Source organism: Vulpes lagopus, chromosome 6 (assembly GCF_018345385.1).
Source record: "Vulpes lagopus strain Blue_001 chromosome 6, ASM1834538v1, whole genome shotgun sequence".
Lineage (NCBI taxonomy): Eukaryota > Metazoa > Chordata > Mammalia > Carnivora > Canidae > Vulpes > Vulpes lagopus.
Genome location: NC_054829.1, coordinates 1930762 through 1948449, shown reverse-complemented (window position 1 = coordinate 1948449; position 17688 = coordinate 1930762). Strand labels below are relative to the sequence as shown.

Below are 17688 nucleotides of genomic sequence, written 5' to 3'. Positions count from 1 at the left end.
CACCTGCCCTGTCTTCCTGTGTTGCCCTCTCTCAAGTCCAGGCTGGCTTCATGCACAGCTCCAACCACTAATTCTAGAAAGCCTCTTTGGAGGCATCAAGACTTTCTGGAATTGTTCTATTATCCTGGTTCCCAAAGTGCCAGTGGGGACCGGTAGCATCAGCACCACATGGGACCTGTCAGAAATGCAAATGGTTGACCCTATCTCAGGCCCCTTGGGATATTTGTTTAAAAGAGCCACGGCCCGTCTCTGTATTCCTTAAAGTATTATAGGTACTTAATGTATACAGTTTTTTTTTTTTTAATTTATTTATTTATTCATGAGAGACAGAGAGAGGCAGAGACACAGGCAGAGAGAGAAGCAGGCTCCATGCAGGGACCCCGACATGGGATTTGATCCTGGGTCTCCAGGATCACGCCCTGGGCTGAAGCTGGCACTAAACCGCTGAGCCACCCGGGCTGCCTGTGTATACAGTTTTGGAATAAATAACAAGATTTAAATTGCTCAATAAAACAATATTTGTCACATAAGGCATTTCCCACTGCATTGGGTTACATAAGGCATTTGGAAAGAGGACAGTTGTTACTGGTCTGCAGGAAACCTCAGGATGCATGGGGAGAGATGTTTTGCTTAATGTTTTCATTTATAGAGAATTTCTAGAAGTCACTTTTGAAAAATCTTTCAAGTGTATTAGTTTTTTTTTCTTTCCATTGGTAAGTAGAACAGTAGTAAATCTGTTTTACTTTCAGAATATAGCAATGCCCCAAGCTCACCCTGTGAGCAGGGATTTTTTTTTTTTTTTTAAGATTTATTTATTTATTCATGAAAGAGAGAGAGACAGACACAGGCAGAGAGAGAGAGAGAGACAGAGAGGCAGAGACACAGGCAGAGGGAGAAGCAGGCTCCATGCAGGGAGCCCGACGTGGGACTCGATCCAGGACTCCAGGATCACGCCCTGGGCCAAAGGCAGGTGCTAAACCGCTGAGCCACTCAAGGATCCTCTGAGCCACCCAGGGATCCCCGGGATTTTGTTTGGAGTTGTTGCAGGATGGGGCCACGGATCCTCACCAAACTGTAGAGGCTGTGTGGATTTTCTAGTGATTCTACAGCATTTCCTAATACTTCTTTTAAAAAAGTCTCTTCTGGAGAAATACTTATGATTGGCTAGCTGCTCTTTGCTAAAAATAGTAGCATGAAGTCCAGTTGGGTTCTAGTTAAAAGCAGTTTTCCTTTATTTTTTATTTTATTTTATTTTATTTTATTTTATTTTATTTTATTTTATTTTATTTTATTTTATTTTATTTTATTTTATTTTATTTTATTTTATTATTTATTTATGATAGAGAGAGAGAGAGAGAGGCAGAGACATAGGCAGAGGGAGAAGCAGGCTCCATGCACCGGGAGCCTGATGTGGGATTCGATCCCGGGTCTCCAGGATCGCGCCCTGGGCCAAAGGCAAGCGCCAGACCACTGCGCCACCCAGGGATCCCGCAGTTTTCCTTTAAAAAAAAAAAAAAAGAAAGCAGTTTTCCTGTATTTGGACTTGCCCTCCATACAAATGTTAAAGCCTAGGACAGAAGGTATCTTTTCTTTAGGCAAGATGACGATGTGTCCTGTTGTCATCGGTGTGTGACCTCCGGCCTCATGGGGCCCCTGCTGCTCGGTGCACACTGATGTATGTGACCTGTTGTGTTGTCTGGGAGTTGTGCTCTGTTAGCTTGCTGCATACTTAGGTATTGTAGCAATGGAATTACTTTAGTTACATAAAACTAAAACTGTACAGTGTTAGTAAGTTTCAGATACTGTTCACTCTCTCAAAACCAATATTTGAGACAAGTTTTTGTTTTATCCTATAACATGGCAAGTAATAATTATAAAAATAGCCACACATTAGTCTTTCTGTCAGGCAGTCTCAGTGTGTAATCATGTCTAATTTTCTGAACAGTCTGGTGAAGTGGGTCTAACCTTCACCCATTTTAGGAGTGAGGACACTGTAGAGAAGTGATTTGTCCATGGTTTGGTAGTTAGTGGCTAGACCGGCTGTGAGCACAGGTTTCTTCCTCTGGAACCTAAAATAGGTCCTCGTAGGAAACCTTGAAAATTCATGCATAGATGGAACATGAAAAACACCCATGATTTCAACACCCAGATACAGCTTTTAGCGATCGTAGTGTCTTTCCTTCCTTCTGTGCTGATTAATTTACATATTTAAAACCATACTTTATATATAGTCCCACATACTTATTTTCCTTCATACTTGTACCTCAAGCGTTTTTCATGTCATAAAAGTATTTTCAGAAACTTCACTTTTGTGATTGCTTATCCTCCATGGTGTGGGTACAAGGGTTGTCTAGAAACTGGATGGAATGGCATGGTTAAGGTTCTTAAAAATTAAGGAGACTTTAAGAGAATATTGATTAGTATCTTTTTCTATTTTGGCTCCTTGCATCTTACCCTTTTTTTTTTTAGACTTTTGTTTAATGATAGCATTTTCAAATTCTAAACATTCCCAAGCATATGTGAGGATTCTAGCATTAAAAGTTTCATTGTAGGGGCCACAGCATTTGTCAGCTGCTTCTTTTTTTTTTTTTTTTTAAGATTTTATTTATTTATTCATAGAGACAGAGAGAGAGAGAGGCAGAGACACAGGCAGAGGGAGAAGCAGGCTCCATGCAGAGCGCTTGACGCGGGACTCAATCCCAGGTCTCCAGGATCATATCCTGGGCTGCAGGCGGTGCTGAACTGCTGCGCCACCGGGGCTGCCCCGTTTGTCAGCTTCTTTGACAGTGCCTGCCCTATCTAGGTACATTGGATAGTGTGTCTTCTGTTCACAGCGCTGCACGTGAGCGCTCATCTGTTTGTTTCTTCTACTCTCCTAGGCTCCACTGTGAACTACTTCTGTTGAAGCTGTAAGAAATAACATCTAAAAACCTTGCAACCATTGAAACTTGACAGCCTCTACTCAGTGTGCCCTATTAAGCTTCAATTTTATAGTATGTTATTTTTTTCTCCCCTAGACGAAAATAAACCCATTTGGATGCACGCTGAAGAAAGAGAAGAATGCAAAGTAAGAATACACTATTTTGAGAAATTTTCTGATTTTGATATATTGCTTTAAAGATAATGACTCATTTGTTATAATTTAGGGAAAGCAAAAGGACGGGACATCTTTTGGAGAGTATGGCGGTTGGTACAAAGCCTGCAAAGTTGATAGGTATGTCTTTTTTTCTTTTTTTTTAAAGGTTTTATTTGTTTATTTTAGATAAAATGCAAGAGAGCAAGTGAACAGGGGGAGGGGCAGATGAGGAGGGAGAGAGGGGGAAGCAGACTCCCCACTGAGGGCAGATCCCAGAGCTCAATGCGGGACTCAATCTCCCAACCCTGAGCCGAAATCAGGAGTCAGACACTTCACCGACTGTGCCACTTGGGTGCCCTGATAGGTATGTCCTTTTATCTGAAGAAATAGAACTGCCTTGGAAGGTGTTAGTGCTTTATGGGTAGCTTGTGAGTGAATGAGCAGGGAAAATTCCTTTAGGTGGTGCGCATGCATAGTCCCATGTGGCTCCCAGATTCCAGGCAAAACCCTGTAACTTTGTGGAGGAGGTAATGTACCTGTATGCAACTCACCGCAACATGGATGAAATCTGAGTTCTGTCCATTAGCTCGACTTTGCCTGAGGCTAACTGCCAAATCAGGAGAAGGGGTAACTGAGTAGGGAGGTGGTGTTCAGGGCGACCATCCTTCGAGCAGACTCAGGAGGCAGGCCAGCCTTCTGCAAATGTGAGCCTCACCCTCCCCTGCACCTCTCGTCTTTGCAGCCCTCAGGGCCTCCGGGTGTGCAGAGGGCAGCATGAGGTCCTTGGCTGCTGGCCCTGTGAGCCTCTGCTGCCCACACCTCTGTTTCCTCTCCTGACTGTAACACCTTCCCAGAGGACTTTTCCCTTTCTTAACTGTAACTCCACCTAGAGGACCAGTTTACCAGTCATCTGTTCAGGAAAATGATCTGAACCCTCTTCTGGGTTCCCCATAGCACTTACCATAAAAACTGAAATTTATAGGCTTTATTTTTACTACTACTGTGTAATTGTCTCAGACATAGGGCATAGCTTCTTTATTTCTCTACCTTAAGCAATGATCATTAGCAAGAAGAGTGGCCTTTTGAGGACTTAATATGTACTGAAAGGACGTAGGTTTATTTCTGGGTTTTTAGTGAGACTGCTGTCAGGGGTGCAGAAGTGCTCCATCCCTGTGCACACTCACTCTCTGCCTGCAACCCCGCTCACACATTCTGCTTCCCTCTCCTTGTGGACAGGACAGGAGGTGAATAGCAACACCAGAAACACCTTGTCCTGTTTACTGTCCAACACATAGTAAGTTCTGCCTCCAGAGGAATTGTGATGGTCACCACACAGAGCCAGCACAGACATCTCTGTTGACATGAGCCTATCCCACTGGCCGTGCAGAGGGAAGCTTCAGAGAGGGACAAGGCAGGGCATCCTTTGGGATTGAAGAAATTTTTAGAGGAGTTCCTGGGGGGGGGGGGGGGGGGGGGCTCAGGCAGTGAACCATCTTTTTTTTTTTTAAGATTTTATTTATTCATTCATGATAGACATGGGGGTGGGGGCAGAGACACAGGCAGAGGGAGAAGCAGGCTCCATGCAGGGAGCTCGATGTGGGACTCGATCCCGGGACTCCAGATCACGCCCTGGGCCAAGGCATGTGCTAAACCGCTGAGCCACCCAGGGATTCCCAGCATCTGACTCTTGATCTCAGCTCAGGTCTCGATCCTTAAGGCCGTGAGTTCAAGCCCTGGGTTTGGCTCCCTGCTGGGTGTGGAGTCAGCTTAAGAAAAAAATGAGGAAGAAAAAACTAGAATTTACAGTCAAAAGAAGCAGTGTAAGAAATTTAAAGAATTCTCGCAAACATAAGTCTGTTAGTGCTTTAGAGGATAGTGTTTAGTGTTATTGATAGTAGTTCTAAAACTTGTATTTAATAGTTCTCTGTATCCTTTGTTTTCTTATAGTCCAACTGTTACAACTACTTTGAAAAACCTTGGGGCACTTTACAGACGTCAAGGCAAATTTGAAGCTGCAGAAACATTGGAAGAAGCAGCCATGAGGTCCCGCAAACAGGTCAGTGGCCTGCCTTCTCTTTTTAACTCCCCTCTTAGACTTTGAGTGTAATGACTCCTCCTTTATGTGACTTATCAAAAGCTTGATTTAGGAAGAAAGTATTTAATATTTTAGTTTGCACAAAGGAAATTATGTTGTTTAAAAGACTGTAGCTATGACACCAAAAGCATAAGCAGCAGAAGAAAAACCAACCGAATCAGTTAGATTCACCAAAATTAGAGCTGTTTGTGCATTCAGGGACGCTACCAAGAGAGTGAAGACACCCTTAGAAATGGGTGGAAGTGCTTGCAAATCACCGCTGATGAGGATCTGATATCTAGAACATATAAAGACAGAAGGATCTCCTAGTTTAAAAGTGAACAAAGGAGCTGAGTAGACATTTCTCTGAGGGTGGCACCCAGATGCCCAGAACAAGCACATGATGAGGTGTTCGGCATCCTTAATCATGAGGGAAATGTGAATCAGACCACAGCGGAATACCCTCTCACACCCAGGAGAATGGCTGGAATCCAGAACAGATAGAAAGTCATAGGTGCTGCTGCATACACCTACCTGAGAGAGGTAGCGATGGAAAGTCCTGGGCACTGCGGGGGGAAGATGTCAGGTGGTGCGGTCCCTGTGGACAGCAGTGTGGCGGCTCCTCAGGTTCAATGCAGAGCTACCGAAGCGTTTTCCTCGTCAACTGAGAGGTGTTGGTTAGACTGAGATGATGTTTGTGAAGAAATATGGAAAAGGCATAAGTGAGCAGATTTCAGAGTAATGAGTAAATGTATTGCTCTCTGTGTATGTGTATAAATAGGTAAAAATATATATAAAGAGACTAGGGTTGTTTTGTTTTAAGATTTTATTTATTTATTCACGAGAGACACAGAGAGGCAGAGACATAGAGGGAGAAGCAGGCTCTCTGTAGGGAGCCCAATGTGGGACTTGATCCCAGGATCGTGAACTGAGCTGAAGGAAGATGCTCAACCACTGAACCACCCAGGTCCCCCATGGTTTTGTTGTATATTTTTATTTTATTTTAATTAATTAATTTATTTTTAAAAGATTTCACTTATTCATGAGAGATGCAGAGAGAGAGAGAGGGGTAGAGACACAGGCAGAGAGAAGCAGGCTCCATGCAGGGAGCCCAATGTAAGATTCATCCAGGAACTCTGGGATCACGCCCTGAGCCAAAGGCAGATGCTCAACCGCTGAGCCACCCAGGCATCCCTTGTTGTATATTTTTAGGATTGGAGAGACAGGTGTGAGTTTTTTCCTTTCCTTTTATTTATTTATTTATTCATGAGAGACACAGGCAGAGGGAGAAGCAGGCTCCCCATAGGGAGCCCCATGTGGGACTCAATCCCGGATCCCGGGATCACGCCCTGAGCCCAAGGCAGACACTCAACCACTGAGCCACCCAGGCGTCCCTCCCTTCCTGAATAGTAGGCGATTATGTGCTTGTTTATGGCCACTTTTTGTCTGGAATTAAAATTACCCATATATACCTAATAATTCTTTTCTTTCAAAAGAGTTCATGCAGAATGATGAAAGAAGACCGGCAGTTAGAACCAACAATGCCTCCCAGCTGTCCTCCTAGAGGATCCCCTTTCTTAAGTCCCATCATTCCTCCCTGAGGCATTGGGAGCCCTGTTGGGGGTTTTGCTGTGTGAGGGTCTCGCTGTGTGGGGCCACTCACTGAGTGTGCCGCCCCTGAGGATGGAATGTGGCTTAGGAGGTCTTGGTGCTCATCCTAGATCTAGAGTGCTGTGACCAGTCATCTTCAGGAGTAGTGTTAACAATCCAGGCTTTGTTTTAAGGTGCCAGGATAAAGGTGTTTTTATGCCTCAGTCAGTTAGTATCTGCCTTGGGCTTGGGGTCATGATCTCAGGGTCCTGGTTTACAACCCCACATCTGGCTCCCTGCTCAGCGGGGAGTCTGCTCTCTCCACTTCCTCCTGCATGTGCACTCATTCTCTCAAATAAATCTTTTTTTTTTTTTTTAATTCGTGAGAGACACAAAGAAAGAGGGAGAGACATAGGCAGAGGGAGAAGCAGGCTCCCTGCAGGGAGCCCAATATGGGACTACATCCCAAAACCCTGGGATCACGACCTGAGTGGAAGGCAGACACTCAACCACTGAGCCACCCAGGTGCCTCATAAATAAAATCTTTAAAAAATAAAGTGCCAGGATGATGTGTATCAAACGAGTTGAGTCTGGGGAATCAGGAGTTGTGGAAATTTAAAGAAAGGGATTGTCTGTGCTTTACTGGGAATGGTGCCTTTCTGTCAAAGTCACAGCAGCATATCATGTGCTTGAGGTTTGTGCCTTTTGAAGAGGAAACTGTCAAAGTCAGTACAGGTGCAGTATTTGCATGAGCTGTTGGGGTTGAGATCCCTTAGAAGATGGGACATGTTGCGTCTGGGTCATTAGAACTGAAACGCACCCGGACAGCAGGCTGTGCTGTGTGGTAGCGCCTCAAGTGTGTGTGGGTCCATCTCTGCGGAAATGAGGGGAGAGCTTGCTGCTATCCTCACTCCTTGACAGGGGGGCGTTTGGGTGTTTTCCAGTATCTTACTGTGACGCTCGCAAACAGAGAAGTTGAGGGAATTTCACACTCACGTGCCTGCCTCCCAGATTCTGCCGTAAATGCTTCATTGCTCTCTGGCACATCTCTCCCTCCTCTCTGTCCAGCAGTCCTGTTTTGGGTAGAGCATTTCAAGTTTGTGTATGTCGGTACAATTCCTTCTAAATACTTCCAAGTGTGCATCTCACCCACTGGAACCCATGTTTGTTGTCTTTTAAAATTTCAGATCAACTTCACAAAGAGTGAAATGCGTGAGTCGTAAGTGTGTATTTCCACGAATCGCTCTTCCAAGTTTTTCTCTCCAGTGTTTAAAGACTTTTTTTTGTGTGTGTTGTTTTTTTACCCCCTGGTGAAGCTGAGCCATCTTAGAAATCCTTAATCAAACTTGAGTTCTAACGGATCAAACCCTGTCCCTCTTGCCTGGCTCAGGGTCTTGACAATGTTCACAAACAGAGAGTAGCTGAAGTGCTGAATGACCCTGAGAACGTGGAGAAGCGGAGGAGCCGCGAGAGCCTCACTGTGGACGTGGTCAAGTACGAGAGCGGCCCTGATGGAGGGGAGGAAGTGAGTATGAGCGTAGAGTGGAACGGGGTAAGTACAGTACACGGCTGCCGGCCTGCTCCCACAGATGCTTGCCTGCTGCCCGGAGGCCGCCTGGGCCAGGCTCCCAGCAGGAGTGCTGTCCCACACGTTCCTCCTGGCTTAGTGCTAGACACTGTCCTTTCCTCAAATTAAGTACAAATTAAGCTTTGTGTAAGTTCTTATCTTCTGCTAATAATGAAGTCTGTTACTCGTTTGAAGTGGTCGTTTCCTTTTCTGTAGGAACCCATGAAAGCTGTTTGGCTTAACTTGGAGCACTTAAATGCTGATTGAGTGTCCTGGTTGTTTAGAGCCATAATCCATAACCTGGTTGTGTTTTGATATTAGGATTAGTTTGGCAGAAAACTAACTCGCTTTTTTAACTTACCCATTTTCATTGCTAACTCCAGTGCTCCTAATTTCACTGACCAGGCTGCTGTAGATTTTCTGAGAATTAATTTAAATTCCTTCAATGGAAGTGATGTTTCAAACAGAGCTTGTCTCTAGAGAAGAATAGGTTGGGGTTGCTATTCTTGGTGGCACCTCGGTGCTGAGTGTCACCTTCCCACTGAGGTCCCGTGGCTAGTCTCTCTTCACAGTCCTTTGCCAGACGTTTTTGGATACCAAACATGTGCCCGTGTTTGGAACATGTCTCTCCTGGCCAGGCTCTACCTCTGGGTTTCACTGGTTTCCCTTTGTGGAAATTCTTACTACCACTGCTATTTATCCAGTGGTCTCCAAAGAGCGTGTGGCCTCCTGGACATTTTTCCTAGCAAATGTTGGTCACACAAGGGTAATACTTTTGTGCATTGAGTTAATATCTTTGGAACTTTGCTTTTAGCAGGAAAGGTTGAATGCAGGATTGTGTACACAATCCATTTTTTTCTTTTTTGGAAGTTGCAGTAGATGCAGTTTGATTAGTTGTAATTGTGCAAATGTTTTGCCAAATAGAAGTCTTGGGGTTTCCTATTCTTTTATCTTTTTGAATGTATTTATTTTGGGGATTTTCTAGAGCTATAGTGCCTTGGTAAGGATGAACATTCTCAATAGACATTTTCTATGTAACGTTAGTGGCCAGAATTTCAGGGAGAGCATCTTTTTGACTGTCTTTATCTGGCAGCTGCCTTGCTTTGGTGTTTCCTGTGCCAAGACAACCAATCAGCATCTGCTTTGACCATTCCCCCATTGGGCAGTAGTCTAACACATAAGCGATGATGGCCAGGCCCTCTCTTGTCCGCATCTGGCCACACTGTGTACTGTACTCTCCCACGATTCCTATCGTCCTGCATGCCTTGTGTAGAGGGCCATGTCCCTTCTTTAGTCTGTAGAAGCCAGGGCGCAGATTTTGATACTCTTGAACGAAGTTCTGGAGGAACTTTTTCTTGAGACAGTATTTCTAGGTCAATCTTTCTGTGAAATCCTATAATAAAATTATTGACAACGTAGAGTTCTGTTCCCATCGTCAAGACTAGGACTCAAGGATGAGGGAGAGCTGCTTTCCATCCAGTTTGTAGGGCTGGTGGGCGGCTTCCTGTCAAGCCTGCTGTGGAGTCACAGATGCAGAGGGCAGGAAAGGTCCCCCCTCTGAGTGCGCACATGGGCATCCTTCCACTTCACATTTCCTGTCTCACTTTGGATATGCTGTCACATAGGATGTTCACATCCCAGGCTTTGGACACCTTTTTACTTGAGCTTTAGACACCATATGCTCTGCGTCCTTGACAAAATCCATCCTCGTCAGTGGGTTGTGGTCCACTCACTGGCTGAAGGAATCTATATCCCAGATCTTCGGTCATCCCGGACAGTAGTTCCTAAATTTGCAGTGAGCAGTGGAAGGGGCCCTTGGTTCACTTAGAGTCTGAGATCAAGCAGCAGGTGACTCAAGAGCTGCTTGGGGTACCTTGGGGTAGCCTCGTGGGTGAACGTGCTCACTGCCACGCCCTGAGGCCTCTGCTCTGACCCAGTCCACCCTCACCTTCACCTTCTCGGGAGGTCCCCAGCTCTTAGGTTCTGAGGAGGTGGTAGCGAGCTCTCCTGACATTTGGGTGGAATTTCATTTTCAAAGCATACTGTTACTATTTAAGAAGAGGCAGTAAAGGCAGTATGCACACCAGGGTTTTGTTGAAATCATCCTGATTTAGGTGTAGGCAGATGCAGTTAAAGGAGCCCATTTTAAGTGCCACCTTCAGTTCAGATGTTAATACACTACAGCCCCCACCCCACCCCACCCCCCATGAGTCTCTGTCCAGGTGTGAGAGTTAGTGTTTCAGGCCCTCAGTGTGAGTGAAAAGTCCCTGTGATGACAGGGCATGTGGTTAAGACGTCTTACACCTGCAACAGCTTACTACCTGAGAGCAGCAAGATTTTCAGGCAGTCCAGATCCACTAGGCGCAAATTGGGAGTTTAGTGTCAGGGGTAGACTGTCATCTGTTAATTTCATATTTCAAATTGTGGGTGCTTTAAAGGTGGCTTCACTGTTCTTGGTGGTTTATGTTGTTATTCTAAGAACTTGTGATATATTTATAATGAGAAATGCCACCTAGGTTTTATCTTATTGGAGTTCTGCATTAGATTTTTTTTTTTTTTTAATTTTTTTTTTAATTTTTATTTATGATAGTCACAGAGAGAGAGAGGCAGAGACACAGGCAGAGGGAGAAGCAGGCTCCATGCACCGGGAGCCCGATGTGGGATTCGATCCCGGGTCTCCAGGATCGCGCCCTGGGCCAAAGGCAGGCGCCAAACCGCTGCGCCACCCAGGGATCCCTGCATTAGATATTTTTAAAAAGATTTTATTTATTTATTCATGAGAGAGAGAGAGAAAGGAACAGACACAGGCAGAGGGAGAAGCAGGCTCCATGCAGGGAGCCCGACATGGGACTCAATTGTGGGTCTCCAGGATCACACCCTGGGCTACAGGCAGCGCTAAACCACTGAGCCATCTGGGCTGCCCATGCATTAGATTTTTTAAAAAAGGTTTCAGTGCTGTTTAAAAAGTTTAAAAACTGCTACCGTAAGAAAAAGCATTGTGTTGCTGTGTTGTGCAGGTGCTCCTCCAGCATGGAGGCTGGCAGGTTCAGGCTCGGCAGCCTCGTTCTGTTGTCGTAGCCGTTTATACGAGACTGAGTAGGCATGGTTGTTCCCAACATTCAGAAATAAACGTAAAATGATGGGCAGTGTGGTCAAATATAAGGTAGCCTAGGTTCTAATTGCTCCCTGGAGATATCAAAAGTCTGGGTCAGTCCAGAACAGGATTACATGCTATTAAAATAGAAGAAAGTAAGATTACTGGTATGCTGTAATCATTCATATGAAATTTTTTATCAAATTCTTAGGGAAATGTGATTCCGGTCTATTACATACTATTAAGATTGCCATTAAAATTCTTGAAAATGTAACTTCCTTTAACTTACTTATTTTTTTAAAAAGATTTTATTTATTCATGAGAGAGAGAGAGAGAGAGGCAGAGACACAGGCAGAGGGCGAAGCAGGATCCCTGCAGGGAGCCTGACATGGAACTTGATCCCGGGTCTCCAGGATCACGTCCTGGGCCGAAGGGGGCGCCTAACTGCTCAGCCACCCGGGCTGCCCACCTCTAGCTTATTTTTGTATAAAGTACACAGAGCTGAAGTCATTGTCAAGATAAATCTGAGTTCTCTCTTATGGTCCTGCTAAAAATGTAAATGCTATGTGGAGAGGAGTCCTTTCTGGCGGAATTGGATTCCCTTTACCCTCTGCACATCGCTGCATCTGCCTGACCCTGGAGCCTGGGCCCCTCAGACAACATGGGAACCCTGGCTGCACTATTATAAGGGGATCGAATTTGCAGCCATTCCTTGAGGGCTCCGGGAAACATCATGTCTTCCATTCCAAGGGGACCCGGAGTCTTCCTTTTCTGTTTTCTGTTTCTGACTTGCCAGTTCCCTGCAGGGTCCTTGAGAAGAAGTCTGCCCCACCTGCGCCCCCTACACTGAACTCTTGCCTGAGATTACTGAGGAATGGGATAGTACATGCTGTTAATTAGAAAAAGATTTTTATTTTTAAAAATTGTATTAGAAAGACAATTAGACTATAACAAAGAGAAAGAAACAACAAATCACCTGAATCTATAGATAATAATTACTGCTGTACATTTCTTAGGCAGTGCACTATACTATTCATTTCTGTTCAGAAACCCACTTTTTTCATGTAAGTATTCTTTCATGGCATTATAAAGAAGTAGGATGTTTTTGAAAGAGAATACAGATCACCTCCCAACTCTCCATCCTTTACTGCATAGAAATCCACTGGGACTCGGGGTGGGTTTCCACTGTCCTCCCCATTGGTTCTCGCTGGCTCTCAAGAGCAAGTGCAAGGAGGTGGGCAGCCCAGCTCCTGTGTGCCTCCTGCTGCAAGGGTGAGGGATTGGGTAGGGATAGCGTGGGTGTGTGTTTAACAGAAGTACCTCTGGAATCTGAATTCACTCCCTCCCATGGTCTGCTGAGTGGCTAGACAGGAATATTGTAACACTGCTGTAGTGTAGCAATAAATTCTGAACTGAACTGCAGGAGTTGTACTATTTGTGGAAATAACAGTTTAATGTCCTTTTTCTAAAAGAGCAACAAGAACTTATGTTTTCTTGTCCTCCCAGCATTCGTGGGGAGTTGGTAACAAATTTTATTTTTCCATTTTAAAGATGAGAAAAATGAAGCTCGGGCTGGTTAAATGACTTGCTGAGCGTCCCATGGTGAGTCAGAGCGGGCAGGGGCTCGGTCCCCCGCTGTCCGGGGCTTCGTACGAGACCACTGGGGTTCCATTCTCCTGAGACCCGGGGTGCATTACTGCCTGTGGAAATCCATTTTCTATAATTAATCTTATTTTGGATTATCAACTGCATGTTTAAAATGTGCTAAAGACTTTTAAAGTCAGTGGTTTCTTAACGTTTCTGAAATGTTTAAACTGTTAGTGCTCTTAAGAGAAAGTCCTCCCTGATTTCAGAGAGAACTTTATAGTTTAGGGTTACAAAAGGATCTCTGAAAAAGGTTGAATGAATGGCATCTTCCTACTTTCTTTTGGTCACTGTCAATGTTTCTCATTGTGGAATCTCCTTTATGTACAGTTACTGGAAAACCTCATTACAGTAAGTATCACGGAGATTTCTAGCACAGTGCTAATCTGTGCTGTGAAGCTGGGTTTTATTTTGATGACAGGAGTGATAGTCTCGATAATGTAAAAGATCCCATACGGCCTAGTGCCTCTTGGTACTGGGCTGCTAGAAGCGGGCAGAAGGTAATCCCAAATACTGAAGCGATTAAAAGCACTGCTGAGATTTGTGACCTAGAAATACTGTAAGCCACGCTGCGTTCAGTGGGGGCCGGCTCTGTTCTCACAACGGTTTCACTGGGCTCTCTCTCTCTCCATTTCTGTCTGACAGGCCTAGCTGCCTTATGTGGCGCTCACACTGTCTCCTGCATGACGGGCGGCTCCTCCAGCTTTACTTCTCTCTCCAGTGCTGACTGCTGTGTTTAGCAATCCCCTAGGATTCTTGTCAGAGCTCCACCTCTCTGTGACTGGCCATTCCTTTCGGTGCTGCTGTCCTTTTTGGGGGGTTCCTTATCTCTGTATACATGTAGCTTTGCCAGATATGTACTTAGTAATATAAACTGTGTTAATAAAAACCATTTACTGTGTGATACATGAGATTAAAAATTAAGAGCGATTAGTTGTTCACTTTGATAAGAGGTAGTTAGAAGTCTCCCGCAGGTGTTAATGCAGTGGCATGACCGTTGACACTAGTTAGGCTGTAACAGTAGGGCATGTGCTGCTCCCGTCGTGCTCCGAGGCCTGCCGAGGCCACCCGGGCCCCGGGCTCCCCTAGGATCTCGCTCAAGTAGCATTTGCTGTGTAGTCTCTGTGAAATTTTGGCAATTTTGCTTTTCTCCACTAATCTTTAAGTGTTCAGTGATTTGTGTATTTGTGTCTTTCTAACTTCTAATAAACTCACTCCGACTGACCCGTGTCTTTGTGTCTGTCTGCCTAGAACTTCTTGCTCTTTCCATGGAATGCGGCATTGCATCCTCCTTCAGGGAATGGGGTTGCTGTTCATCTCACTAAGTGATTCATTCTGAGAATAAAAGTTACTTACAGACACAGTTTTTTCACTCTCTGGTTTTCGTTTTCATATCCAGATACTGTCACATGGTTTACTTTTGTTTTTTTTTTTTACACTATGGGGAAAGCTGGACACTTTTCTGTGCTTCCACAAGGTGTCTTAGGGGTTTTAGTTACCATATGGAATGAGCATTTTATTTAATTTTTCAACCACATTTACAGTCAACATTAGATAAAACTGCTTTTTAAAATTTATGGAAGGGGCGCCTGGCTGGCTCAGTCCAAAGAGCGTATGGCTCTTAATCTCGGGGTCATGAGTGTAAGCCCCACATTGGGTACAGAGAATACTTAAATAAATGATAGTTTTTTTAAAAAAATAATAACATTTATTGAAGAAGCAGTATATCTAAGTACTGCATGTACACAGAAGTGTTAAGTGGTCTGTGTCAGATCTCAATGGTTTGGGTCCAGTGCTGTTACGTGGACCAGATGCTTGTTTTTATTAAACATGGAACTTGGTTTTGGTGATCTTCCAAGAAGCAGCCCTTGGGACTTCTTTTTGTGTTACCTTTTGTTTCAAAGCAGCGATATAATTTTGGGGAATGTTATTTTTTATTTGAACTTCTTCATGTTTAGAGGTTTTTATGCTCATAGATTATCTTGACTGAAATTTAAAATGGATAGATTTCTATTTAAAGTGTATTTATATGCGTGGCAAACTGGTAATTTCTGTAGCAACCGTACTGCCAGCAAGTCACAGGCAAGTAGGTCAACCGTGATGTGAATTGTTTTCATCAGCTTTGCCTCTTGGGAGGCCGGGAGAGGACTCTGCAGTTTCACATGTGTTCACGTTTCTTTCAGGATGGCACTGGATCTTTAAAGCGCAGTGGCTCCTTTAGCAAACTCCGAGCTTCAATTAGACGCAGCAGTGAGAAGCTGGTTAGGAAGCTGAAGGGAGGAAGTTCTCGAGAGAGTGAGCCAAAGAACCCCGGGTAATTATCTGCGGCCCCTGCTGACCGCCCTGCCTGATGGCCCTTCCTCCCCCAGTGGTCCCTGGGCTCCTCCCGCCAGCCCTGGGCCCACGGCCCACGTCCTCACGTCCTCGGCCTCCCAGGACAGGCTAAGGAGGAACTGTGGGACTTCCTGTGGAGAGGCTAGGAGGGCGGGGGCCTTCCAAGGAAACCTGAGAAATTCTGTGATTTGATGGTGTGTTCCGAGAGTCTTTCTTAGCAGCGACATGTTGGGGGCGTCACGTGAAAACACTGAGCACACTCACTCGTTGAGATAGGCGTTATTTTTAAAAATTGGTATTAGTCTAAATCCTTTAAAAATTGGGTTTTGAAATCCTTTTAAAACAAACACTAGCTAGGAGTATATGGGCTCCTACAGGTATTGACTTAGGGAGAAAAAAGGTTTTAAATAGAAGGATCACCGTTTCAGGACTTTAGTAGAAGGAGTTTCTTTAGGGGATTAAAAAAACAGATTTTCCACACGTTTTAAGAAAGGTTCACTCCTGAGTCTTACCGTCTTTTGAACAATAACATTGAAGTCAAAGGAGTTTGATTCTGAGGCATTTTGCTCTTTGCTGGGTGGGCCGGAGTGCTGACATCTGCCCCCGCTTCTGGGCTATTTCTGGTGTAAACAGCATCTTGTTTTGGATGCATTTCCCACAGAGGCACTGTTTGGTCAGCTGTTCTGAGACTCTGAATTCCTAAGTGGTGCCTACTTGGTCAGGATTGAGTCGAAGTGAAACTCTTATACAAGTGACTCCACTTCCCCTTCTGTGGTACGAAGTCTCCCACTGCCGGGCCTGGCAGGCAGGGTCCCTTCACGCGATGTGCTAGAGACTCGGCGTTTAGGGGCTTTTCCAGAAGCTTTCTTTGTTAATTTTGAGGGACGTCCAGTCCTGTTCTTGTCTGTCAGTGAAGGCATAACTCCCGAGAGCTCTGGAGCCCCCCAGCTGGGGAGCAGAGGCCTGCGTCTGCTGTCCGCTCTGTGCTCCCAGGAGTCTGTGCTGCTGGGTGCACACATTTTGTGATGGCTTGTGAGGCAGGATGAGCAGTTTGATGGCTGTCACCCTGCTTCTCAAAAATGTTTTACAAGCCCATTTCTGTGGAGGAAGTTTGTTGAGCTCCACACGTGTTTGTTGTGAAACTACCTGGAAGATGCAGTGTTGGAAGCCAGTTGGGGCTTCTGGAAAGATGTGGGGCTGAGCAGAAGCCTGCCGTTCTGTCCTGCTGTCGGCACCAAAGCTGGCGACCCTACAGACCAACGTGCCAGGGAAGCAGGTTTTAAATTGCTTTGGGGATAAAGTGCCTGTTTTAAAATATTTATAGAACTAAATGATAGTTGACTATCTGTCTCACCGAATTTTGAAAGAGTAAGCTTTTTCTTTGCTGTGTTACAAGGATCTGCACAGACTGTTGAGCACTCACTTAGTTGACGTTCCTGGGATGGGTCTGATGAACACAAGTGGCTCATACATCCCAGCGCTTTCCACACGCCAGTATTTGGCTCCTCCAGGGCAAACGCACTGGCTGGTGGAGGTTCAGGAGGTTTTGAAGCTTTTTAAATGCAGACTCCAGTTCTGGCACTAAGTCCTGTGACATGGGCCTTCTTCCCACATGACAGAGCTTGGAAGTGTTCCCCTCCTTCCCGAGCCTTCTGGCTCGGCCATGATGAAGCAGTGCAGGTGCTTCACGGTGTGGTGTGAGCCACGGTGCAAGGAGCACCACCAGCCTGGCTACCCATGTGCACACACAGGGGTCGTGTATGGTCTTTGAAATGGTATCTCCTGAACTTGATGGAAACTTAAATGGCTTTAGAAGTTTTATCCCATAAAATACTGAATCCTCTGTCCAGGTAGGAGTAACTGCGTTTACTAACTGAACCAGTGTTTCTCAGACCTGAGCATCAGCATCTCTGGGGGTTTGAACACAGACTGCCAGGCCCCAGCCCTCAGTTTATGGTGCAGTGGGTCTGCACGCACCCCCCCCCCCCCCCCCCCATCAGCCTTTCTAGCTGGTTCCCGGCTAGTACCTGCAGCGGTTTTGGCCTGGGACCACATTTTGAGACTCTCTGAACTGGGCGTCCTGTTTTGTGCACCACGGTTTAAGAGAAGAGGGTGGATGCATCATGCGGGGCCAAGGGGACACTTGCTGGCAGGAGTCAGATTGTTGTTACTTTCGTCTTATAAGGAAAAGAGAGCTTGAGGAAGAGCACTGTATAGCTCGTCCATCGGCCACTTAAATAACAGAAAGATGAAGTGTACCAATGTGATTTGGTTTGATTTTATCTCTTGTTGAGTAAATGCTTATGTAG

The 17688-nt window shown here is 45.3% G+C and overlaps 1 protein-coding gene across 23 annotated transcripts in view; it reads left to right on the top strand.

Annotated features, from left to right (window-relative positions):
- KLC1 (kinesin light chain 1) overlaps positions 1 to 17688 on the top strand; it is a 68573-nt gene that overhangs the window by 43768 nt on the left and 7117 nt on the right. For 8 of the 23 annotated variants that reach the window (XM_041758065.1, XM_041758067.1, XM_041758074.1 and 5 more), the window contains 5 exons: positions 3018 to 3067; positions 3147 to 3214; positions 5024 to 5132; positions 8131 to 8292; positions 15229 to 15359. In XM_041758065.1, coding sequence (XP_041613999.1) covers positions 3018 to 3067; positions 3147 to 3214; positions 5024 to 5132; positions 8131 to 8292; positions 15229 to 15359 — 520 coding nt within the window. Of the gene's footprint in view, positions 1 to 3017; positions 3068 to 3146; positions 3215 to 5023; positions 5133 to 8130; positions 8293 to 12952; positions 13004 to 13690; positions 14270 to 15228; positions 15361 to 17688 lie in introns of those variants that run through there. The other 15 variants (XM_041758069.1, XM_041758071.1, XM_041758064.1 and 12 more) reach the window with 12 other exon arrangements.